This window comes from Heterodontus francisci, chromosome 37, assembly GCF_036365525.1.
Source record: "Heterodontus francisci isolate sHetFra1 chromosome 37, sHetFra1.hap1, whole genome shotgun sequence".
In the NCBI taxonomy this organism is placed as follows: domain Eukaryota; kingdom Metazoa; phylum Chordata; class Chondrichthyes; order Heterodontiformes; family Heterodontidae; genus Heterodontus; species Heterodontus francisci.
The window spans coordinates 29,793,459-29,820,287 of NC_090407.1; the positions used below are offsets into that span (position 1 = coordinate 29,793,459).

At 45.4% G+C, this 26,829-nt stretch overlaps 1 protein-coding gene across 9 annotated transcripts in view; it reads right to left on the bottom strand.

The window, feature by feature from the left end:
• Positions 1-10,124: 10,124 nt before the first annotated feature.
• The window catches only part of LOC137352224 (N-acetyllactosaminide alpha-1,3-galactosyltransferase-like), a 50,365-nt gene continuing 33,660 nt past the window's right edge, over positions 10,125-26,829 (bottom strand). For 6 of the 9 annotated variants that reach the window (XM_068017458.1, XM_068017459.1, XM_068017456.1 and 3 more), the window contains one exon: positions 10,126-14,320. In XM_068017458.1, coding sequence (XP_067873559.1) covers positions 13,627-14,320 — 694 coding nt within the window. In that variant the 3' untranslated portion in view covers positions 10,126-13,626. Of the gene's footprint in view, positions 14,321-19,807; positions 19,872-26,829 lie in introns of all 9 variants that reach the window. The other 3 variants (XM_068017463.1, XM_068017462.1, XM_068017455.1) reach the window with 3 other exon arrangements.

The following is a 26,829-nucleotide window of genomic DNA, read 5'->3' on the forward strand; positions in this document are numbered from 1 at the left end:
CTTTGGTGCTACTGAACCCTTTCATGTACAAGCAATTCATAAGATAGATAGAGATGAGAAAGGTCATTAATCTAAATAGATTGTACAACATTCTCATCATAATTGAAGGTTCATAGAGATCAGCAACCTTCACCAAAGTGACATTTCTCCAACTGGAGACTAGATAATAAATGTTGAACAGAAGTAGGCCATTCAGCCCCTCATGTCTGTTCTGCCATTCAATTAGATCATGGCTGATCTGTATCTTAACTCAATTTACCTGCCTTGGTTCCACAGACCTTAATATCCTTACCTAACAAATATCTATCAATCTTTATGTGAAGAAGTGCTTCCTGACATCATCCCTGAATGAGGGATCCTCAGCTGGACACAATCGTCCTCCAATGTACACGTCCATACAGCTTGAACAGGGGCTACTGAGTCACAATCAGGCACAAGAAACTTAACCAAACTGCCCCTCCTTAATTCTGCATACCTTCTGCTGTATATGGGGATAATTGTAATCCAAAATGACTGAGCTTAGGTTGGGTGTAAATCTCAAACCCAAACCGCCTTGACCCACACACTTCTGGTTTCAACGATGGCAGGACGAGATCGGGAAACCAAACCCCACCCATGAAGTAGGTTGTTTATTTATATATTGTATAAGGCTGCATGCCTCAGATTTTCTCTCTTTTCCAGTGTTACTGCTGGCTGGCCAGGTTTCCTAGGCCTCGGAGAACCAGACAACTAAAGGGAGGCGAGGAGAAGTGCATGTAAGATTTGGTCCAAGAGTCACAGATTGCCCATAAAAGGGGGTCGAGATCACAAGTGGTTTAAAGCAGTTTATTAACTGTTCAGATAGGATATATAAGCTAAGTAGATAGATTAGACTCACGACCCTTAACAGGCGAGAACAGATTACCGGCCCCAGATTGGACAAGCAGACAGATCACAGAATCGTTAGAGCACAGAAGGAGGCCATTCAGCCCATCGCGTCCACACCGGCTCTATGAGAGAGCAATTCCCTCAGTTCCATTCCCCTGTCTTTTCCCCATAACCCTGCACATTCTTCCTTTTCACATAACAGTCTAATTCTCTTTTGAATGCTTCAATTGAACCTGTCTCCACCACATTCTCAGGCAGCGCATTCCAGACCTTAACCACTCGCTGTGTGAAAAAGCTTTTCCTCATGTTACTTTTGTTTCTCTTACCAAATACTTTAAATCTGTGCCCTTTCATTCTCGATCCTTTTACGAGTGGGAACAGTTTCTCTCTATCTACTGTGTCCAGATCACTCATGATTTTGAATACCTCTATCAAGTCACTTCTCAGCCTTCACTTAGGAGAAGTCCTAACTTCTCCAATCTATCTACATAACTAAAATTCCTCATCCCTGGAACCATTCTCATGAATCTTTTCTGCACTCTCTCCAATGCCCTCATGTCTTTCCTCAAGTGCAGTGCCCAGAATTGGACGCAATACTCCAGCTGAGGCCAAACTAGTGTCTTATACAAGTTCAACTAACTTCCTTGCTCTTGTACTCTATGCCCCTATTAATAAAGCTCAGGATACTGTATGCTTTATTAACCGCTCTCTCAACCTGTCCTGCCACCTTCAATGACTTATGTACATATACACCTCGGTCCCTCTGCTCTTGCACCCCTATTAGAATTGTGCCCTATATTCTATATTGTCTCTCCAAGTTCTTCCTACCAAAATGAATCACTTCACATTTCTCTGCATTGAACTTTATCTGCCACCTGTCTGCCCATGCTCATCTCCTCAGTTAGTGGCAGTCTCTTCTGCTCTTGATCTTCTTGAGCTAATCAGGATGTTCAGCCAAAGCCAGCATGGATCCACCTCGGAAAGCTCTCCCTTGTCCACCATACCTTTTCCCTCCCGAACGCCTGTTTATAGACACCTTATTTCTAGGGGACTCTAGGGTGTCTCATCTTCGTAAATTCCAGCCCTGGGAGGTCACCCTTCTACTCATCTCTTGCTAGGACATCTTGTTAACCTTACTCAGACAGTTTGTTTCGATATGGGATATGAGATCCAATCTTATGAGGCTTAGGAATGTCTTATACCAGGGCCTGTACAAGATTCATGTCTTTGACTAGACAACAGCCCTTGTGAAACCTAATCTATCTTAACTGAGCTGTGTCTGTGCTACCCTGAGCAGGCAGCTGGGGAAATCCATGAATTGGTGGGGGGCGAGGGGGGTGGGGGTGGTTGTGGGTAGAGAGAGAGGAACCTATTGCTAAAAGCCACAGCCTCAGCATTTCCTCTACAACTACCAATTCTATAATATTCTCAGAACTACCATTTCTTATGGCTTCCCACCTTGAGAAGGAAATATCCTTACTGACTTCTCACAATTGACTCCTGGCTAACCTAGACATTTCTAAGTTATAGACTTGTTTCCCTAACTTCTTAATCAAGCACAGTGGGTAACCAACTTAAATTATTAGAATAACCAAATCAATCCCTGAATCTGCTACCAAGAATTGACATGGATTGGCACTCCCCACCTGCAGATCACCTCAATAATATTCCTATCCTTTTGGCACGTCGTAAATACATATGTTTCAAATAACAGATCATGCATGGGCTTAAAAGTTTCTCTAGTTCTCTGTTCACCCACATCCACCTTCTGGATAGTTCTTGTTAAATATTAATTCTCCCTAGCCCTCCATTTTCTTAATACAGATTCCATGTCCCTCTTTAATTTTGACAAGCACTAGTTTTTTAAAATTCATTCATGGGATGTGGGCGTCGCTGGCCAGGCCAGCATTTATTGCCCATCCCTAATTGCCCAAACTGAGTGGCTTGCTGGGCCATTTCAGAGGGCATATAAGAGTCAACCACATTGCTGGGGTCTGGAGTCACATGTAGGCCAGACCAGGTAAGGACAGCAGATTTCCTTCGCTAAAGGACATTAGTGAACCAGATGGGTTTTTACAGCAATCGACAATGGTTTCATGGCCATCATTAGACTAGAATTTTTTTTAATTCCAGATTTATTAATTGAATTCAAATTCCACCTTCTGCTGTGGTGGGATTTGAACCCATGTCCCCAGAACAATACCCTGGGTCTCTGGGTTACTAGTCCAGTGACATTACCACTACGCCACTGCCTCCCCATGTGTGCTTAATTCTATCCTGAATGTTTTAACGTTGGTTTCTCTATGAAGTATATGTCAATGCCTTGATGATTTAAAGTGCTGTCTCACTCTACTGGCCATATTAACCATTTTATGTTGTGCTGTTGTCAAGTAGCTGAGCATGTCTGGAACCCATTCTTCAGTGCAGATTCATCATGCATTTCTGCATGTTAGTTGAACAAATCACATCTTCACATTAACACCAGTATCCTAACATCATGCCACATGTGGCATCCAATACAAGCCATTCTTGGACTTTCAGGAGATCTTATCAAAGAGCAGGGGGTTGTCTGTCACGAGATCTTTGCTTATCTCCCCTTGCATGGTCCCGATACCTCGGGTAGTGGCCAGTCTATCAAATGCAGTTTTATTAAAAAGTTCATAGGCAAAGATACAAATATCTCCAATAGAAACTTATCAATTTATTACTCTCATCTACACATTCTTTTCACTACAAAGTACATTAATACCAGATTGATATATTCCATTGAACTGCAGCCTGGTGATTTTTCCAATTCCCATTCGGTGATGTGATTATCTTGCCTCTATCTTCTATCCTAAGTGCAGCATCCCATTAATTATCATTCTATTTCATTCACGAACCCTGGAGGAACTTGACTGTCCACTGTAATATTGTCATAACAGCTTAACCAAAAACATACATTCCCAACTGCTCCCAATTATTAACACATTTTGTTTGTTTGTTCTTATTTTAGATGACCTTTTATGCCCCCAAAATAGCCCATTATGTTTGATTATTTGAAAACTACCCCAATTTAAATTGCATTGTGATTGGACTGCCAGGCTCCATCAGTTTTACTTATTTAGAGATACAGCACTGAAATAGGCCCTTCGGCCCACCGAGTCTGTGGGCGAAAACCCACGCGGTCACAGGGAGAACTTACAAACTCCACACAGGCAGTACCCAGAATTGAACCCGGGTCGCTGGAGCTGTGAGGCTGCAGTGCTAACCACTGTGCCACTGTGCCGCCCCAACCACTGCGCCACTGTGCTGTACTCCTCTGTAAATCCTGCTAAAACTTGGGGCATGCGATAATCAACGAAGGTGGCAGAAGAGCCAGACTCGACTGATATTAATAATATATTAATGGTTGATGGCCTCCAGTATCAAGTGTGGACTACCTGTTTCCCACCATCATCATATTGAAAAGGTAAAACCAACTCTCCCTGGGAGGCCTGCTGGAGTCACTGGGGATCCTGTGATACATGCTCAGGTACCTGATGCACTGCAGCAAACGGCGGAGCTCAGCTACTGATCTGCACGGCATCTATTGCTGCCTCCATCCTCTCCAGCTGCTGCAGAGTTGGGACCCACCTGTATAGAAGAAGGGGGAAAGCAGAGCTGACCATTACTGTCAGCCTCTATAATGCACCTATTGCAGCAGTCATGGACATAGTGGCCCAGGTGATTGCAATTAAAACAACACAGCAAAGCACCCCTTCTCAACACAGTTTCTGGAGTGCCCAAATCTCTAGCTGGGCAATGGGCCTTTGACGGCTGCTACTTTCGACTTAGAGGATGCTCTGGGAACGTTACTATGGATCTGCTCCCAGACCGTGCGGGAATGGGTGCACAACTCTTCCCAGAGCTTTGTGTTGGCATTGTAAACTCCTAGAGCATTTCACTTAGTCTGCTATTTTCTGTCGGTCAATGTTTTGTTCCAGTATTTGCTCTAGCACTTTTCCTTGCATAACACACTCGGACATGCGCTTCCTGTTTTTACCGTAACTGCTTGCCATCCTGCACAATGCATTCCTGCCAACGGCTGCTTTCTTTTAGTAACTTGTCTACCTGTTCCTTCAATTTTGTTTTTAAGTTAGCTGCAAACCGCACACATGTGGCCCGTTGCTCAAATTATCGTGGTGCTTCTTTGGCTTCAGCTTGCATTTCTGGACATTGTCAATGCAGGCCCCCACCTGCCAAGAATGAGGAATATTAATTTCACCACATGAACATTAATTTTAAACTGGTACTAGGGTGAAGAAAGAACTGGTTTAAAAAACCACAATGGATCCTTGGCTGGAGAGACATTTTTGCATATTAACAAAGAGTACTTGGAAAGGACAAAGGGGCTACTCCCTGCTCCAATTTAATCTGCAATAGAATTTTGATTACCAGACGTTGAGGTTAGAGGAGCTCACATTCCAGGTTAACTGCAAAGATGGCTGAATAAACAGAAGACGTGGTCAGACCAGTTTAGTCACATGACTAACTGGCTGTTGCAGAGTTTTGAACTGAGAGTTTTAAATTGGCCACAGAGAATTTGAACTCAGAAAGCTGTTTGCTCCTGGACTGAAAAAACCTCTCCTGGCTGGCTCGCCACAGCCTCTCCTGTCTGCTCTCATTTCTCTCTCTCACCAGCTTTGGAATCCATTGAAGACACATGAACCCCAAGAGAGAAAAGTCTCCTACAGTGAACAAGGTTTAAGAAGAATACTGGGCCCCAATTGGGCAAGAATTACCTGCAAACAAGAACTACCTACAAAAGGACTGCAGTGAGCTCAAAGTAAAGGCCTGCTCAGGTCTGCAAATGAAACCCGACCCGAGCCCGACAGAACCACATCTGACCCTGGACTTGAAAGGTTGTTTAAAAAGTACATTAAGATTGGAGTCACGTACCGGAGGTGGTGAGCTGAAGATTGTTATCATAGAGGTTAGTGATTGTCTGGTCACGAGTTAATCAGAATCCCACTGAGTTGTGCCCAGACAGGTTGCGCCACACTGTACCAGTATCTGTATTGCTTAAAATAAACATAGCATTGCCCGACGGCTCAGAAAATATCATTATACATTACCTAGATTCCTGCTTTACAGGTTGAAATATTTGCTGCGAGTTTATCCAGTGAGCAGCTGAAATGCAGAGACCAGGAAGGTCATGAGTGATTAATTATTATAAAATATACATTCCTATATTAAAGAGGTTGTGCTCTATCTTCGATTGAATCGCTCACTGCAGACTAGTGTGGAGTGTTTCCCGCCTTGACGTCCTGGCTCTCACTGGATCATGAGTCCAGGCCTCTGGACTGGATTACTAGTCCAGTAATCTTTGAAATGTCTCTCCTTGATTTAATATTTTAATCCAATAGGTCAGTTTTTAGAAACAAAAATATTAACTGATTTAAGACTGCTTTGTATTTAGTGGTGCCACATGAATTAAGAAATTAAAATATATTCAAAATTATATATCAACTATTAAGTACTAATGCCCAGCTTTGTATATAAAAGATGCCTCTTAATTTCATTAATTATCCATAAACACTAAGTCCACATTAAACTAAAAGCAGCGATTTATCAGGTCGGGCACTTAATTAAAAAAATTCCAAATTCAGAGCATAATTCGTTGGCTGTTAGAGTGTGTGCGACGCGGCCCGACCCGAGCCCGAATGCTGGACCTGGAAGAGCGACATGGTGTCAGGACACGTCGGGTTTGGGTCGGGTAGCTATGCTCTAGGCCAAAGCACAGTAACAAGAAACCCTTCAGATATTGCCTCAAAGCTCTCCACTTTATTTTTTCTTCTGTTCTTTTCTGTCCCTATCTGCATGTGTGTCTTGTGTATGCCTGCTAGCGTGGACGCACCGTGTATCCATAGGCGTTAACCGAATTAGAGTTTACGTTTAAGTTTTAATAAATTTCACTTTTCTTCTTTAAACCTAAGAAAGTCTGTTTGTGCTCATTTCTTTGCCTTATAATTGGAAAGCGGTGAACAAGGATTCACCAAGGGGGAGCTAAAAACACAGTGTGTTTAAAAAAAAAACCCTGTTATAGTAAAACTCGGTGAAGGCTGAAAGGGACCCCTAGGCACCTTTCTCACCTAGTCGTAACAACATCCACAGAAAGTGTACAGCGAATGCAATCGTACTCCCTTCGCACTCCTCTAAAATTCTCAGGATGTTTTTCGTTCAAGCACACCTGTTTATGTATCAACTGTTCCTTGTGATATACCAATGGCATTGTACTTCTGGCTTTGCATAACCACTAAGATTTAGTCTGGGACTCACAGATTACCCAAAACAGGGGTCAAGATCACAAGTTGGCAGCAATTTATTATTACGAAGCAACAGTTTAGATAGGATACATAAGCTAAATAGACAGAATACACTCACAATCTGTAACCAGTGAGAACAATTGAACAGTCCTGGATTGGACAAGTGTATGGATGAAGCAAAGTGATGCTGATCTCCTCAGCTGGCGGTGGCAGTCTCTTCTGTTCTCAGTCTTCATGAGCTAACCAGGGTGTTAGGTCAAAGCCAGCATGAATCCACCTCGGAAAGCTCTCCTTGCCCGACATACCTTTCCCTCATGAGTGCCTGTTTATAGACACCTTGGGTTGAATTTTACCAGCCCCTCAACACCGCGAACTGTGGCGCACTCATAAAATTCAGCCTCTTATTTCTAGGGAGCCGGAGGATGTCTTTTTTTAAAACTAATTCATGGGATGTGGGCGTCGCTGGCTAGGCCAGCATTTATTGCCCATCCCTAATTGCCCTTGAGAAGGTGGTGGTGAGCTGCCTGCTTGAACCTTTGTGGTGTAGATACACCCACCGTGCTCTTAGGTAGGGAATTCCAGGATTTTGATCCAGCGACAGTGAAGGAATTGCAATATAGTTCCAAGTCAGGATGGTGTGTGGCTTGGAGGGGAACTTGCAGGTGGTGGCGTTCCCATGCATCTGCTGCCCTTGTCCTTCTAGGTTGTAGAGGTTGCGGGTTTGGAAGGTGCTGTTTAAGGAGCCTTGGTGCGTTGCTGCAGTGCATCTTGCAGTGAATGTTTGTGGATGGGGTGCCAATCAAGCAGGCTGCTTTGCCCTGGATGGCATCGAGCTTCTTGAGTGTTGTTGGGGCTGTACCCATCTAGGCAAGTGGAGAGTATTCCATCTTCCCAAATTCCAGACCCATGAGGTCATCCTTCTACTCATCCCTTGCTAGGACATCTAGTTAACCTTGCTCAGACACAGTTTGTTCAGATATGGGGAATGAGCTTCCACCTTAACAGGCACGTCGTACCAGCCGATCATCTGGCCTGTTGAAACATAAGTGCAGTCACACTGGGAAGAAACCGTGTAAATATGGGGACTGTGGGAAGGGATTGAATTATCCAGTTGAGCTGAAAATTCACCCATGCAGTCACGCCCTGGAGAGGTTGTTCACCTGCTCCACGTGTGGGAAGGGATTCACAAAATCATCCAACCTGACACACCAGCGAGTTTACACTGGGGAGAGGCAGTTCACCTGCTTTGTGCATGGGAAGGTATTTATTAAATCAACCTACCTTCTGACACACCGATGAGTTACTAGATGCAGGAATGATGTTCCCGATGGCGGGGGAGTCCAGGACCAGGGGTCACAGTCTAAGGATAAGGGGTAAGCCATTCGGCACTGAGATGAGGAGGGACTTCTTCACCCAGAGAGTGCTGAACCTGTGGAATTCTCTACCACAGAAAGCAGTTGAGGCCAAATCATTAAATATATTAAAGAGTTAGATATAGTTCTTAGGGCTAAAGGGATTAAGGGATATGGGGAGAAAGCAGGAACAGGATACTGAGTTTGGATGATCAGCCATGATCATATTGATCAGTGGTGCAGGCTCGTAGGGCCGAATGGCCTACTCTTGTTCCTATTTTCTATGTTTCTATGTACCAGGGCCTATGCATTATTCATATCTTTGACTCGACCACAGCCCTTGCAAAATCTAATCTATATTGACATTGCTGTTTTTTCATTTGGCAGCTGGAGAATTCCTAGAAATTGTAGAAAGTAACCTATTGCTAACCACCACATCTCCAGCATTTTTTCTACAACTGCCACTGCTTGTAGTTCTACAATAGTCTTAGAATTACTACTTCTTACAGCATGGAAGAGGGAAGTGCCCTTCCAGCACTGCTTGTGGGCTAGGAAGAGCAAGTGCTTCCCCACCCCACCCCTCCCAAGCTACCTGCTACCCTCATGATCGAACTCTGCAGCACCCCCGCCCCAACAACTTGGATTTATATCCTGCCTTTAACATTCAACAAGAGCATTATCCATCAAAATTTGACTGAGCCAAAGGAGGGGATTGTCAAGATAGATGGCCAATGGTTTTGCCTAAGAGTTGGGTTTTAAAGAGCATTTTCAAAAGGAAGAGCAGTGGAGAGGTATAGGGACAGCCATGCAGTTGAAAAGTTTGCTGCCAATGATCACTGATCCCCTTCCTCTGCCATCCCCTTGCAATCACTAACCCCGCCCCCCCCCCTCCCCCTCCCCACCTCTCCTTATCTCTGCCCTGGATCTCTCTTTGACTGCCCTGTGATGACTCCAGTTGCTCCCGGGCTGCCGCCTCTTCTGCAATGTTCTATGCCCAATAGGGAGCCAAGCCTGTAAGCCTGTCAAATAGGTTGGCTTCAGGTCAGGAAACCTGTTGGAAATGCTCGTCATGTAAGTTAAGGAAACTCCTGTTGCCAGGGCTTGAAAGTTGCAGCTATGTGGAAAGATTGGATTGGATAGGGGTGACTTAATTGAGGTGTACAGAATTATGAGGGGCCTAGATAGGAAGGACCCGTTTCCCAGAGCGGAAAGGTCAATTACCAGGGCTCACAGATTTAAGGTAGAAGGATTAAAGGGGACATGAGGGAAAACTGAAAACTTTTTCACCCAGAGGGTGATGGGTATTTGGAACTCACTGCCCGGATCGGTGGTGGAGGCAGAAACCCTCAACTCATTTAAAAAGGTACCTGGACCTGCATCTGAAGTGCTGTAACCTGCTCGGCTACAGACCAGATGCTGGAAGGTGGGAATAGATTGGGTAGCTAACTTTTTCAGCCAGCGCAGACACGATGGGCTGAAAGGCTCTTTCTGTGCCGTATCTTTTCTATGATTCTATGGTTCCTTCGCCTCCCCACCCACCACCCCAACCCAGCTTGGAAATCTCACCCACTAAAGATCAGGGTCTATGACTCTGCTACTCACCAACTGAGGGATAAAGACATGCACAAGCAACTCAAGAAAATGTACATTATTCGAAAACAAACATCTTGGTCAGAATTATAAATTTATTCATCTCAAGCCAAATATACAGGTTTCTTGCATTATCCAACTAATAAACAGGTTTCTTTGTACATCATTATCAGTGATACTGAAAAGGAGGCAGTGTATAATCTAAGGTCAGTGCGAACCTCAATGGGCTTATGTAAACACAATGCACAAATCGAGTTTGAAAAAAAGATGCAGTGCTTCATTAAAGCCCCTGCACTTTTAACATATAGAGTTTATTTATATTAATCTGCTTGACCCAAAGCCCGAGATTAAAAACCATTCTTCTATATGGCAGTGGGTTAACACATTGGAGTTATTTTCATGAAAGGAAGAAAACAGGTGCTAAGTGGATGCTACGCTAATAAGGCATGTCTATTTGAAGTCTGCAATTTTGGTCTTGATTGCCGATTACCATAATCTGTGGTCTGGAGGTGGTAAAACAGAGATACATGCAGGTTTCACACTTGAGTGCTGATTAGACGCAATTATTATGGAACCACATTCATAGGCTCCACTCAGCCACTGAAGGTGTGGCATGTGCTGGCTGATACACCAATGACACATGTCAGGATGACTCAGGCACCAAGTGAGAGGGTGCACAGGCTCTGGAACATGGCATTGGAGGTCCTGGTGGATGCCCAAAGGAGGAGGGATGTCCTGCACAGTGGGGAAGGACTCCACCTCACCCTCCCGTCCTCCTCTCCTGCAGCAGCTGATGCTGCTCTGCCTGACCTCATGCCCTCCTCCCATTCCTCCTGCAGACCCTTTCTCCTGATGAATCCTAAAGTCTCCAATAAGGTGGAGCAGCACATCACTCACTCCTTTTAGGTGAAGTCCTCAGAAAATTTCTGGAATAAATATTGCTGGAGTGTTGTCATCTGGACATGTCCCAGGAAAGCCTCCCAAGGAGTTTCAAAAATTCTCTTTAAAAGAGCAGCAAGTGAACAGTAAAAGTTGATATACCTTTAAGTTACTTTCAAAAATCTTCTTCAATTACTACTTTACTCCCAATCAGCAGGTTTCTCTTTGGAAAGGGTATTCGGTCAAGCACTCTCCACCAAAAAGGGGCCATGGGATTTCCATGGCAGATAAGATAAAGGAGAATCCTTAAAGATTAAGAGTAAAAGGGTAGCTAGGGAGAGAGTAGGTCCCCTTAAGGATCAGTGTGGTAATCTATGTGTGGAGCCACGGGAAACGGGCGAGGTCTTAAATGAATACTTCTCATCTGTATTTACCGTGGAGAAGGTCATGGAAGCTAGTGAGTTCAAGGAAGGGAACAGCGGTATCCTGGAGTATATCAACATTACAAAGGAGGAGGTGTTGGAGGTTTTGAAGTGCATTAAGTTGGATAAATCCCCAGGGCCTGACCAGGCGTATCCTAGGATGCTATGGGAAGCAAAGGAGGAGATTGCTGGGGCCCTGGCAGAGATTTTTATATCGTTAGCCATGGGTGAGGTACTGGAAGACTGGAGGATAGCTAATGTTGTGCCTTTATTTAAGAAGCAGGGACAAGCCAGGGAACTACAGGCCGGTGAGCCTTACATCAGTGGTGGGAAAGTTATTGGTAGGGATTCTGAGAGACAGGATTTATATGCATTTGGAAAGGCATGGTCTGATTAGGGATAGTCAGCATGGCTTTGTGCATGGGAAATCATGTCTCACGAATTTGATTGAGTTTTTTGAGGAGGTGACCAAGAGGGTTGGAGGGCAGGGCGCTGGACGTCGCCTGCATAGACTTTAGCAGGGCCTTTGACAAGGTCCCGCATGGTAGGCTGGTCCAGAAGGTTCTAACACATGGGATCCAGGGTGAGCTAGCCAATTGAATACAAAATTGGCTTGGTGATAGGAGGCAGAGGGTGGTAGCGGAAGGTTGTTTTTCAGATTGGAGGCCGGTGACCAGCGGTGTGCCGCAGGGATCGGTGATGGGCCCTCTGTTGTTTGTCATATATATTAAATGACTTGGATGTGAATGTAGGGGGCATGATTAGTAAGTTTGCAGACGACACCAAAATTGGTGGTATAATGGACAGTGAAGAAGGTTGTCTAAGGTTACAACAGGATATAGATCAACTGGGAAAGTGGGCAAGGAACTGGCAAATGGAATTTAATGCAGACAAGTGTGAAGTGATGTATTTTGGGAAGTTAAACCAGGGCAGGACATATACAGTGAATGGCAGGGCCCTGGGGAGTGTTGTTGAGCAGAGACACCTTGGGCTGCAAGTACATAGTTCCCTGAAAGTGGTAACACAGGTAGACAGGGTGGTGACGAAGGCGTACGGCATTCTTGCCTTCATCGGCCGAGGCACTGAGTCCAAGAGTTGGGACATTGGGACGTCATGTTACAGTTGTACATAACATTGATTAGGCCACATTTGGAGTACTGCGTGCAGTTCTGGTCGCCGCACTACAGGAAAGATGTGATTAAGCTAGAGAGGGTGCAGAAAAGATTCACAAGGATGTTGCCTGGTTTGGAGGGCTTGAGTTATAAAGAGAGATTGGATAGGCTGGGTCTGTTTTCCCTGGAGCAAAGGAGGCTGAGAGCGCACATGATAGAGGTATATAAAATTATGAGAGGCATAGATAGGGTAGATAGCCAGAGTCTGTTTCCCATGGTAGGGGTGACTAAAACTAGAGGGCATAGATTTAAGGTGAGAGGGAGGAGGTTTGAAGGGGATCAAAGGGGTAAATTTTTCACACAAAGAATAGTGGGTATCTGGAATGAGCTGGCAGAGGAGGTGGTGGAGGCAGGAACAGTAGCGACATTTAAGAGGCATCTGGACAGGTACTTGAATGAGCAAGGCATAGAGGGATATGGAATTAATGCAGGCAGGTGGGATTAATATAGATAGGCATTATGGTCGGCATGGATGCGGTGGGCTGAAGGGCCTGTTTCAATGCTGTATGACTCTATGACTCTAAAATGCCATGTAGCCTCCTTAATGAGCAGGCAATTAGTAGTATGATAAGCCTCCAGGAGGCCATTTCTAGTTCAAGCTTCAATTCCTTTACCAAGGCAGCGTTTTGAACTAAACGCCAGCTAAACCAACATTCCAGCTGAAGACCCCAACTTGACCACCTCGGAGTCTCTTTAGCACCTAAAATAACAAGCAAATAACACTGCCCACCACCCTCATATCTTTTCACCTTTGGGGTCGGAAATTAAATACATCCCAGAATAAATGACAGTCTCCTGAGTACCAACTGTAAGGGTTGTATATGGAGCGTTCAGACTCAGTGGACTTAAAACGTGAAATCGCTAAGTGACCCATTTCTTGGGCAAGAATAGCTGGTGGGGGAAATGGAGTGTGTCACACTGGTACAATAGGGATGCCCTTCTGAGTTTGGGGGATGAAGGCGCATTGTTGGGGCAACATCAACATGCTCCTAACCCATGTTGTGCTGGTCTGGGACAAGGGGCACAGTATTAAAAATAGAATTTCCTTTCTAAAAGCTTATTCAATTTGTCGACTCAAGTCATATTGTTTCGCAGCCCACATCATTCTGAACACGTGGATGTCTCTTCGCCATCCGATCTTTCGGTCCCAGCAGTATTCTGGCGATAGAACTTTGGTGGGTTTATGCAGCCAGAAGTATTTGTTGAGGTGGCTCTCATCATGCCAAAGTGCCTCTACATTATTCTGCTTGTCCTGCATGATCCCCCGGTGGCAGGTCTCTGTCAGGTTCTTGACACACTGCCAAGTCCCACCAAACACAGCAGCGTGATAGTAGAAATCCCCTGCGGTGGTGCCCATGTAAGCTGCAGAGTGGGGGTTAAGGTCATAACTGTACAAGAACTTCGGCCTTCTGTAAAACCAGGCATGCAGGAGAGCCACCGACTCGCTCAATGTCTCTGTGCCAAAGCGGCCTTCGAATCTCTGATCCACGTCAAAGCAGAACACATAGTTGGCTTCATGCCTGATGTGATCATCAATCAGTTTACTGATTGTCTTCATACGGAACATAGAAATGTCTTGCCACCGCTTGTGCTTTTCAACTTTGAAGCTCTTGACTTTCCGCCTTCCACTCAGCCTCAGCCCTTTCAGCTTCAGCAGATCATCTACAAACACATAGTAGATGACTGAGAATCCTGGCATGAAATGTTTATCGGCCGACATCAGGAACCCCTCCAAGTACAAGTCCAAATACCTGAAATAGGGAAAAGTGAACCTCCTCTTAGAAGCAATTGTCAAATGCACACAAATATATCTGCGTACTCTCCCTCAACCCCACCCCAGCCTTTTTTTTTTTCCCCTCAATCTTTCCTTAAGCTGTCGGCTCATTTTGGAATACCTAGTCTCTGATCTTGGCATACAACCTGTTCTGGCAGTGTTACTGTTTGGAGTGCAATGCAATATTCACCGTGTCACCCCAGGCACTGAAAATATTTAAATATTGGGGGTGCAAGGGGTCCCTATCCAAGATAAGAGTTGCCTGTATCATGCACACAATAAGTGTGAGGATACAAATTATGAAAGAGTTATAAAAACTGATTTTGTCTTTAAAAAAAAAAAAGGACCTTTCTTGTAAAAATGAACAATGTTCCAATATGGCCACGGAAAGAAAAAAGGGCTCGGCCTTTGTGTATTCAATGTCTGAGAGACAAAAGGAAAATCTTCAAAGCTAAGAGGTATCAATTACACTCATCCTAAAACATTTGTCATGCAGGCCCCCACCTGCCAAGACTGAGGCATACATTATTTCGCCACATGAACATTAAAACTTAAAATTGTGCTGGGAAGAAAAGAGGGCCTATCACAAGGAATTGCCAAGCCCCTGACCAGAAAGACATTTGCATAGTAACAGACAGGACTTGGAACTGACAAAGGGGTCATTCCCTGCTCCAATTTAATCAACAATGGACTTTTGATTACCAGACATTGAAGGTGGAGAGGCTAGCATTCCAGGTTAACTGCCAAGATGGCCGAATACACAAATAGACATGGTCAGACCAGTTTAGTCACATGACTAACTGACCGTTGGGAATTTTTGAATTTGAACTTGCCACAGAGAATTTGAACTCAGAAAGCAGTTTGCTCCTGAACTGAGAACATCTCTCTCCTGTCTGCTCTCATCTCTTTCTCACAGAACTGAAAACCCATTGAAGACACATGAACCCCAAGAAAGAAAAGTCTTCTACAGTGAACAAATTTTAAGAATACTGGACCCCAACAAACAGCAAGACTACCTACAATCAAAGACAACAGCGAGCTCGAAGCACAGTAAAAACCCTCTTCAGAGATTGCCTCAAACTATTTCACTTAATTCCTCTTCTGCTCTTTTCTGTCTCCATTTGCATGTGCGTATTGCGCATGCATGCTAGCATGCGGTGCAGCACATCACCATAGGCGTTAACCAAATTAGAGTTTAAGTTTAAGGTTTAATAAATGGCTGTTTGCGCTGACAGCACAACCACTAGGTGGTGCAGTAATTGCACATGCAAATGCAGGCTCTTCAACTGGAACGTCAGTGTCTGCGACATTCAAGCAGCTGCCAGGATTAAAGATGGCGCTACTCAATTTATCACAGGAAATGCTTATGACTAGGTCATTCTAGCAAACTAACCTTACATTAAGTTGGATGGAAGCCCAGTTATATGCTATGTAGTTATAGGATACTAACTGTAATCCTCAGATCCATTCAATATTCCAGTAATCCTATTAAATATAAAAGGAATTTTATGATTGAATTTCCAAGAGAAGATAGTGAATTGTCACCCCGATCGAAAATTGGGCAGAGTATAAAATGCACTGCCAATTCATTATCGTGATTCATTTATATGACTGACCAGCACTAACTTCACCCGAACGCAGCTACTAGCTCCTGCCCCGCTGGCTGCTCTCCCCCTCGGCAACTCGCTTTCTCCCCCTCCTCCCCACTGGCCGCTTCACTCCCCACCCGCCCCTCGCTCCAGACCTCCCTGCTCCCCCCCCACCCACCCCCTCCCCTGGTCGATTGTTCCCCGCTCGCTGGTCAGTCGCTCCCTGCCACCACCCCCCCCCCCCCCAGCCATTGGCTCTAGGCCACACCGCTTCCCTCCTTTCGGCCACTCGTTGCCACGTTTGATCAGTCTCCACGCGCTGCCTGACGAAGCAAGGAGGCTGCAAGGAGTGACGTAGCAGCGAGTGGCCGAGAGCAGGGAAGCAGCATGGCCTAGAGCTAATGGCTGCCGGGGGAGGGGGGAGTGGGGAGTAGGGAGCGAGTGGCTGGAGAGTGAGGTCGGGAGTGAGTGGCCGAGGGGGGAGAGCTCCAGCTTCAAAGTTGCCCATTCAGCCGCTTGCTCCATTCGAGTGGGGTGCTGGATGCCCGATGGCACTTCAGCACGCATGCGCAAAGATGGACCAGGCGCGATGATGTTGGCACTGCGTGATGACATCATCCGGCGCACGCACCTTTTAGTCCTGGCAAGATGTAGCTGCTCATGTGCACAGCTTGGCGCACTCTGATGTCGTCAGCGGGCTGTTGCGTCGTCATGAATCACTTAATAAATTTCACTTTTCCTCTTTAAACCTAAGAAAGCCTGTTTTGCTCATTTCTTTGTCTTATAATTGGAAAGTGATTCACCAAGGGGGAGCTCAAAACACTGTTTAAAAATTCAATCCTGTTACAATAAGTCCAGGTGAAGACAGTAAAAGACCCCTAGACACCTTTCACACCCGGTCGTAACAGAAATTTGGGGGCTTGCCGGGGATTTTACCCACAAACGAGACAAATTGGAAGTGGGAAGCCCAATTACTCCCAACCAAAAAAGAGCAAGATTAATACAGTTTTCTTGTGATTGTGGTAGAAAGACACAAAAAGAGAGAGAGACAGGCAGAGAGAGAGAGAGACAGGCAGAGAGTTAACTGTGGGGGGGGGGGGGGGGGGGGTGCGGGTGGTGTGACAGAGTGACCCCAGTGAAAGCATGACCAATATGGAGAAGCAGAATTCAGGGCTGGGTACAAAATTGCTAAAACTCATTCAATTAATTCCAAGATTCAATGAGGAAGCTGTGTAAGCGTTTTTTGTGTCTTTTGAGAAACTGGCAAGGCAGCTAAAATGGCCAGCTGAGACCTGGTCCCTTTTAATACAAAGGGAAATGCCAATGAGATTTATTCCTAGTTGCCAGATGAGAGTTCATCAAATTATGAACAGACCAAAAATGCTATCCTTGGGGCATATGAATTAGTACCTGAAGCCGACCAACAAAAGTTTAGATCCCTCAAAAAGCAAGCTCATCAAACTTATCTGGAGTTTAAAAGAACTAAGCAGCTGACTTTTGACCAATGGCTCTGGGTTTTAAAAATACAGTTCAGCTATGAGACTCTCCGAGAAGTAGTCCTGTTACAGGAACTTAAAACTCACTCTCATTCTCAATAAAGACCCATGTGGAGGAGCAGCGGGTTCAGGGAGCCCAGCAAGTGGCCGTACTGGCCAATGAGTTTGCTTTAATTTATAACTCGGATGCCCAGGGGAGAACCTTTCCTAATCACCCCCACAAATCCGAAAAAGATGAAGGGTGGGAAGGTGATCTCCACCCAGGCAGTCCTGGGAGAGAAAGGAAAGCAGGAGACAGAGGGACCCCTCCTCCAGCCAAAAAAGGTGCTGTGAGCAAGAGTGAGACCTGGAGACCTGTGTGCTTCCATTGTAAGCATTTAAGAACTGACTGCTGGAAACTAAAAGGGAAACTGGTCGGGTTAATCAGGGCACACCCGCTCAGTGAAGAGAGGGACCTGATGCAAAGCACTGCAGAACAAGCTTAAGCTTTAACTGAAGTAAGATAACAACCCAGGAAGCTTACTACAGCCAGTGCAGGAAAAGTTTATAGGATTCTTGAAGGTTATCCAGGTTTTATGTTTGAAGGGAAAGTAACCCCATACCCCTCGAATGGGGCAAGCAAGCCAATAGTGGACAGCCCCCGTGTCACTAGATCCCTTTTACTGGGAAAAGGCCTGACCTTTTCCCCAGAGAGGGCAGTGAACATCAAAATGGTGGTGAATGGTATTGGAGGGGAGTGTATGTCTGTACTTGTATCCCTTCCAATACCTGGAGCGCAACCTAGTTTCGGAACTGGTGACCGTAGGGATTGTCCATAGTTTGACCTGCTCCTAGGTAATGATCTGGCAGGCGTGAAGGCAGTATGCCCCCCCAGTAGTGAAAGAAAGTCTGCAGGAGGTAGAGGCAGGGCAGTGGCAGGAGATGGTCCCCTGCAGAGTCCCTGAATGTGTAGTGGGTCAGGCCATGATAAACCAGCTCCCCCGGAGGAGACTGCATAGGCATGACCATGAATTAAGGGGCAGCACAGTGGAGCAGTGGTTAGCACCGCAGCCTCACAGCTCCAGCGACCCAGGTTCAGTTCTGGGTACTGCCTGTGCAGAATTTGTAAGTTCTCCCTGTGACTGCGTGGGTTTCTGCCGGGTGCTCTGGTTTCCTCCCCCAGCCAAAGACTTGCAGGTTGATAGGTAAATTGGTCATTGTAAATTGCCCCTAGTGTAGGTAGGTGGTGGGGATGTAGGATTAATATAAATGGGTGGTTGTTGGTCGGCACAGACTTGGTGGGCCAAAGGGCCTATTTCAGTGCTGTATCTCTCTATAAAGTCTACCTGTCCGAGACTTTCCTTGGAAAGTTAGGAGACCCAGGGAATGAATTAACTGGATTTTCCCTAGCTGAGGCTTGGTGAGCTGACCCAGTATTGAGAGAGTTAGCACAGGCTGCCCAATCTGAAAGTGGTTCCTCAAATGAGGCCATATGGGTAGAACTTAAAAACAAAAAGGGGGCAATCACTTTGCTGGGAGTGTACTGCAGGCGTCCAAATAGTCAGGGAGAGCTAGAAGAGCAAATATGTAGACAAATCTTAGAGAGGTGCAGTAATAATAGAAGGGGATTTCAACTTCCCCAATATTAACTGGGATAGTCTTCATGCAATAGGCTTAAAGGGGACAGAATTCTTAAAGTGCATACAGGAGAGCTTTTTGAGCCAGCATGTAGAAAGTCCTATAAGAGAAGGGGCGTTACTGGGCCTAATCCTAGGGAATGAAACTGGACAAGTGGTAGAAGTGTCAGTGGGGGAGCATTTTGGGGATAGTGACCATAACTCTAAGCTTTAAGGTAGTTATGAAAAAGGATAAAGAGGAATCGGAAATAAAAGTACTGAATTGGGGGAAGGCCGATTTCAATATGATAAAACAGGATCTGGCCAAAGTGGACTGGGAGCAGCTACTTGGAGGAAAGTCTACATCAGACCAATGGGAGTCATTCAAAAAGGAAAGAAAGAGAGAGAATGTTCAGGGCCAACATGTTCCCATAAAAGGGTAGGACCCACAAGTCCAGGGAACCCTGGATGTCAAGGGATATAGAGGATTGGATAAGGAACAAAAAAAAGAGGCTTATGGCAGATTCAGAGCACTGAAAACAGAAGAGGCCCTAGAGGAGTATAGAAAGTGTAGGGAGGTACTTAAAAAAGGTAATTAGGAGAGCCAAGAGGGGGCATGAAAAAGCACTGGCGGACAAGATAAAGGAAAATCCTGAGGCGTTTTATAAGTATATTAAGGGCAAAAGGATAACCAAGGAAAGAGGAGGGCCCATTAGGGACCAAAGTGGCAATGTGTGTGTGGAACTGGAGGACATAGATGAAAAGTAATCATTTAAAACCTCACCTGTGTTCACGATGGAGAAGGACGATGTAGGTGTAGAGATCAGGGATACTCGAACAAATCAGCACTGAAAGGAAGTATTAGATGTTTTAGTGGACTTAAAAGTGGATAAATCCCCAGGTCCAGATGAGATGTATCCCAGACTGTTATGTGAGGCAAGGAAGGAGCTAGCATAGGCTCTGACAGAAATTTTCAAACCTTCTCTGGACACAGGAGAGGAGTTAGAGGACTGTGGGACAGCGAAAATGGTACCATTATTCAAGAAGGGTAGCAGGGATAAACCAGGTAATTACAGTCCAGTGAGTCTAACATCAGTGGTAGGGAAACTATTGGAAAAAATTCTGAGGGACAGGATTAATCTCCACTTGGAGAGGCAGGGAGTAATCAAGGATAATCAGCATGGCTTTGTCAGGGGGAGATCCTGTCTAACAGACTTGATTGAATTTTTTGAGGACGTAGCAAGATGTGTAGATGAGGGTAAAGCAGTTGATGTAGTCTACATTGATTTCAGTAAGGCTTTTGATAAGGTCCCGCATGGGAGATTGGTTAAGAAGGTAAAAGTCCGTGGGATCCAGGGCAATTTGGCAAATTGGATCCAAAATTGGCTTAGTGGCAGGAGGCAGAGGGTGATGGTCGAGGGTTGTTTTTGCGAGTGGAAGCCTGTGACCAGTGGTGTACTGCAGGGATCGGTGCTGGGACCCTTGCTGTTTGTAACGTACATTAATGATTTAGAAGTGAATATAGGAGGTATGATCAGTAAGTCTGCAGAATGACACTAAAATTGGTGGTGTTGTAAATAGTGAGGAGGAAAGCCTTAGATTACAGGACGATATAGATGGGCAGAGCAGTGGCAAATGGAATTTAATCCTGAGAAGTAGGAGGTGATGCATTTTGAGAGGACTAACAAGGCAAGGGAATATACAATGGATGGTAGGACCCTAGGAAGTACAGAAGGTTAGAGGGACCTTGGTGTAATTATCCATTGATCACTAAAGGCAGCAGCACAGGTAGATAAGGTGGTTAGGAAGGCATACGGGATATTTGCCTTTATTAGCCGAGGCATAGAATATAACAGCAAGGAGGTGATGATGGAGCTGTACAAAATCCTAGTTCAGCCACTGCTGAGTCCTGTGTACAGTTCTGGTCACCACACTATAGGAAGGATGTGATTGCACTGGAGAGGGTGCAGAGGAGATTCACCAGGATGTTGCCTAGGCTGGAGCATTTCAGCTACGAAGAGAGACTGGATAGGCTAGGGTTATTTTCTTCAGAGCAGAGAAGGCTGAGGGGGTGGGGCGGATGGACCTGATTGAGGTATACAAAATTATGATGGGCATTGATAGGAAAACATTTCTTCCCATCTATCCTTTAGTGGAGGGGTCAATAACCAGGGGTCATAGATTTAAGGTAAGGGGCAGGAGGTTTAGAGGGGATTTGAGGAAACATTTTTTCACCCAGAGAGTGGTTGGAATCTAGAACACACTGCCTGAGGGGGTGGTAGAGGCAGGAACCCTCACAACATTTAAGAAGCATTTAGATGAGCACTTGAAACTTGGATCATTCAGGATACTGAGGGGGTGATAGCGAGCAGTTATAGGGAAGTGGTGACACCTAAGTTACAGGATAAAGGTAGCTGGGTGACCGTCAGGGGTGGGAAAGGGAATAGGCGCACAGTGCAGGGATCCCCTGTGGCTGTTCCCCTCAATAATACGTATACCGTTTTGGATACGGTTGTGGGGGGGGGGACCTACCAAAGGAAAGCCACAGTGGCCAGGTCTCTGGCACCGAGCCTGGCTCAGTGGCTCAGAAAGGAAGGGGGGAGAATAGGAGAGCAATATTGATAGGAGATTCAATGGTTAGAGGAACAGACAGGAGATTCTGTGGTTGCGAACGAGACTCCCGGATGGTATGTTGCCTCCCGGGTGCCAGGGTCAGGGGTGTCTCAGATCGAGTCTACAGGATTCTTAAGGGGGAGGGGGAGCAGCCAGAGGTCGTGGTACATATTGGTACCAATGACATAGCTAGGAAACTGGATGAGGACCTGAAAGCGAATATAGGGAGTTAGGTTGGAAGCTGAAAGGCAGGACGTGCAGAGTAATAATCTCAGGATTGATACCGGTGCCACGTGCTAGTGAGGCTAGAAACAGAGAGCGAGTGCAGCTGAACACGTGGCTACAGAACTGGTGCAGGAGGGAGGGATTCAGATATGTAGATCATTGGGATACCTTCTGGGGAAGGTGGGACCTGTACAAGAAGGACGGGTTGCATCTGAACTGGAGGGGCACCAATATCCTGGGCGGGAGGTTTGCTAGACCTCTTCAGGAGGGTTTAAACTAGTTTGGCAGGGGGATGGGAACCGGAGCTACGGATCAGTGGATGGGGGAGCTGTTGAACAGGCAGATACAGAGTGCAGAGAGTCTGTGAGGAAGGCTAGATAGTTGACAGGGCAAAGTTGCAGCCAGTATGATGGGTTGAAGTGTGTCTATTTTAACGCAAGAAGTGTCAGGAATAAGGGTGATGAACTTAGAGCATGGATCAGTACTTGGAGCTACGATGTTGTGGCCATTACGGAGACTTGGATATCACAGGGGCAGGAATGGATGTTGGATGTTCCGGGGTTTAGATGTTTCAAAAGGAATAGGGAGGGAGGAAAAAGAGGTGGGGGAGTGGCATTGCTAATCAGGGATAGTATCACAGCTGCAGAAAGGGAGGTCGTCGAGGAGGGTTTGTCTACTGAGTCAGTATGGGTGGAAGTCAGAAACAGGAAAGGAGCAGTCACTTTATTGGGAGTTTTCTATAGACCCCCCAATAGCAACAGAGACACGGAGGAACAGATTGGGAGGCAGATTTTGGAAAGGTGCAGAAGTAACAGGGTTGTTGTCATGGGTGACTTCAACTTCCCTAATATTGATTGGAACCTCCTTAGTGCAAATAGTTTGGATGGAGCAGTTTTTGTCAGGTGTGTCCAGGATGGTTTCCTGACTCAATATGTAGATAGGCTGACTAGAGGGGAGGCTATGTTGGACTTGGTGCTTGGCAACGAACCAGGCCAGGTGGCAGATCTCTCGGTGGGAGAGCATTTCAGTGATAGTGATCAGAACTCCCTGACCTTTACTATAGTCATGGAGAGGGACAGGAGCAGACGGGATGAGAAAATATTTAATTGGGGGAGGGGGAATTACAATGCTATTAGGCAGGAACTGGGGAGCATAAACTGGGAAGAGATGTTCTCAGGGAAATGCACGACAGAAATGTGGAGGTTGTTTAGGGAACACTTGCTGCGACTGCTGGATAGGTTTGTCCCAATGAGGCAAGGAAGGGATGGTCGGGTGAAGGAACCTTGGATGACAAGAGATGTGGAACAGCTAGTCAAGAGGAAGAAGGAAGCTTACTTAAGGTTGAGGAAGCAAGGATCAGACAGGGCTCTAGAGGGTTACAAGGTAGCCAGGAATGAACTGAAGAATGGACTTCGGAGAGCTAGAAGGGGACATGAAAAAGTCTTGGCGGGTAGGATTAAGGAAAATCCCAAGGCGTTCTACACTTAAGTGAGGAACAAGAGGATGGCCAGAATGAAGGTAGGGCCGATCAGGGATAGTGGAGGGAACTTGTGCCTGGAGTCGGAGGAGGTAGGGGAGGTCCTAAATGAATACTTTGCTTCAGTATTCACTAGTGAGAGGGACCTGGTCATTTGTGAGGACAGCGTGAAACAGGCTGATATGCTCCAACAGGTTGATGTTAAGAGGGAGGATGTGCTGGAAATTTTGAATGATATGAGGACAGATAAGTCCCCGGGGCCAGACGGGATATACCCAAGGATATTACGGGAAGCGAGGGAAGAGATTGCTGCGCCTTTGGCGATGATCTTTGCGTCCTCACTGTCCACTGGAGTAGTACCGGATGATTGGAGGGTGGCAAATGTTGTTCCCTTGTTCAAGAAAGGGAATAGGGATAACCCTGGGAAGTATAGACCAGTCAGTCTTACGTCGGTAGTGGGCAAATTATTGGAGAGGATTCTGAGAGACAGGATTTATGATTATTTGGAAAAGCATAGTTTGATTAGAGACAATCAGCATGTCTTTGTGAGGGGTAGGTCATGCCTCACAAGCCTTATTGAATTCTCTGAAGATGTGACAAAATACATTGATGAAGGAAGAGCAGTGGATGTGGTGTATATGGATTTTAGCAAGGCGTTTGATAAGGTTCCCCATGGTAGTCTCATTCAGAAAGTGAGGAGGCATGGGATACAGGGGAAGTTGGCTGTCTGGATACAAAATTGGCTGGCCCATAGAAGACAGAGGGTGGTAGTAGATGGTAAGTATTCAGCATGGAGCTCAGTGACCAGTGGTGTTCCGCAGGGATCTGTTCTGGGACCTCTGCTCTTTGTGATTTTTATAAATGACTTGGATGAGGAAGCGGACGGCTGGGTTAGCAAGTTTGCCGATGACACGAAGGTTGCTGGAGTTGTGGATAGTGTGGAAGGCTGTTGTAGGTTGCAACGGGACATTGACAGGATGCAAAGCTGGGCTGAGAAGTGGCAGATGGAGTTCAACCTGGAAAAGTGTGAAGTGATTCATTTTGGAAGGTCGAATTTGAATGCAGAATATAGGCTTAAAGACAAGATTCTTGGTAGTGTGGAGGAACAGAGGGATCTTGGGGTCCATGTCCATAGATCGCTCAAAGTTGCCACCCAAGTTGATAGGGTTGTTAAGAAGGCGTATGGTGTGTTGGCTTTCATTAACAGAGGGATTGAGTTTAAGAGCCGCGAGGTTATGCTGCAGCTCTATAAGGCCCTGGTTCGACCACACTTGGAATATTGTGTTCAGTTCTGGTCGCCTCATTATAGGAAGGATGTGGAAGCTTTAGAGAGGGTGCAGAAGAGATTTACCAGGATGCTGCCTGGACTGGAGGGCATGTCTTACGAAGATAGACTGAGGGAGCTAGGGCTTTTCTCATTGGAGCGAAGAAGGATGAGAGGTGACTTGATAGAGGGGTACAAGATGATGAGAGGCATAGATAGAGTTGATAGCCAGAGACTTTTTCCCAGGGTGGAAAGGGCTATCACCAGGGGGCATAATTTTAAAAGTGATTGGAGGAAGGTTTCGGGGAGATGTCAGAGGTAGGTTCTTTACACAGAGTGGTGGGTGCGTGGAATGCGCTGCCAGCGGTGGTAGTAGAAGCAGATACATTAGGGACATTTAAGCGACTCTTAGATAGGTACATGGATGATAGTAGAATGAAGGGTAGGTAGTTAGTTTGATCTTAGAGTAGGTTAAAGGTTCGGCACAACATCGTGGGCCGAAGGGCCTGTACTGTGCTGTTCTACGTTCTAAGTTCTGAAACACCATAGCACACAAGGCTACAGGCCAAGTGATGGAAAATGGGACTAGAATATATGGGTGCTTAATGGCCGGCACAGACATGATGGGACGAAGGGCCTGTTTCTGTGCTGTATGACTTTATGGCTCTCCTGAACCTTACCCCCGTCGTACTCCAACTTCATCCTCCAGTACATCAACACTGTGGCCCTGATTTTCTGAGTTGCACTCTCACTGATAACTCAAGATCATTAGCACTCGTAACTCTCCTGTCATATATGCCAGATTATTCCAGACATTTCTCACCCTTTGCAGGGTATGAAGTCCCTCCTGGTTCTGTTTTAACTAGTTCATAATTCTAACATCTGGTACAACTTTTCCTACTGTATTTTAAAGCGATTTCTCAGGATTTATCTCGACAAAAACATTCAATATTTTATATACCAGCCAGACCTACCCTTTAAATTAAATTTTTCTCATAAGCACCTGACCAAAAGCTTTACAGGGATTGAACAAGTTACATTCTATTTTTATTAAGTGGGATTAGGAGATTTCTTTACCTCTAGTATTTCATTTTAACCTTGTCAGAAAACTGGAAGCCTAGATCATAGACAACCCAGTTCTTCAACTCTTGCTTTCTAACATAGCTTGCTGTTTGTAGTGCAGCAGATATCCCAGTATGTACGCCATTGTTTTACCAGGAATGCGATTTACAATCTAGGGAAGTGCCATTCATATCAGGAATTGGGTTACCATGGAAAGTTCCAATACTGCTAAAAGGCATTAGTTTTGGAGAATGGCTTTGCTCGCTAACATCACACAAAGGAACTTAGAACGGTGCTGATTCCCCCAGGATTGTGTACTCTACTTATTGCGGTCTGCTGCAAATGGTTTACATTTCTGGAAATGCCAATATACTTCGAACCATTTTTACAAAAATAATGCTTTCCTGAGAGACTCGCTTCATAATATTCCAGGCTCTTGGCAAAAGATGAGGTGGATTCACTCCAAATTCATTCGCACACAAAGAGAGCTCTGAAAAGCATGCGTGTTGCAGAAACTCAGCATTACTTAATTGCTGCTGAAAGATGAACCTTGTAGCTTTGAAAGCCCTGGGCAGATTTTCAGGGGTATGCTTGATTTTCTGATTAATGGCTAAACAACATGGTCAACATGTCCAATATCACACAAGACTCAGTAAATGTCTCCACAATGAGAGCCTCATTTTCACTGCTGTTGCCCAAAGCAACGTCACTGAACCTGGTGTTTCAGAGATTTAAAAAAAAAAAATGTGCTTAAAAAAGGATATACAAATGAAGTATCTTTGCTGTATTCTGCCTTAATTACTCTCGACCAACACCACCAAAAATAGATTCATTGGCCAATCATTTCATTTGCTCTTTGCAGGACTTTACTATTTGCAGATTGATTATTGTGTTAAGCCTACAAGAGGACAGTTCAACAGGGAAGAACTTTGTTGGCTCAGATGCACTTTGATTCAGCCTGAGGAATGTGAAAGACACGATGCAAATGCAAGTTGCTTCATTCATTAGCTTGTTATCTTGAGGTTACAATTCTAGCCCAATAATTTATGATGCAATTTAGGGAGTGGCTTGTGGCTTTTCCAATATTTCAAGCAAGTCGGCACCCATACTGGGAAAGGCAGGCTTGCAACTCCATATATTTGTATTTTGTTGTGCAAAGCAGCAT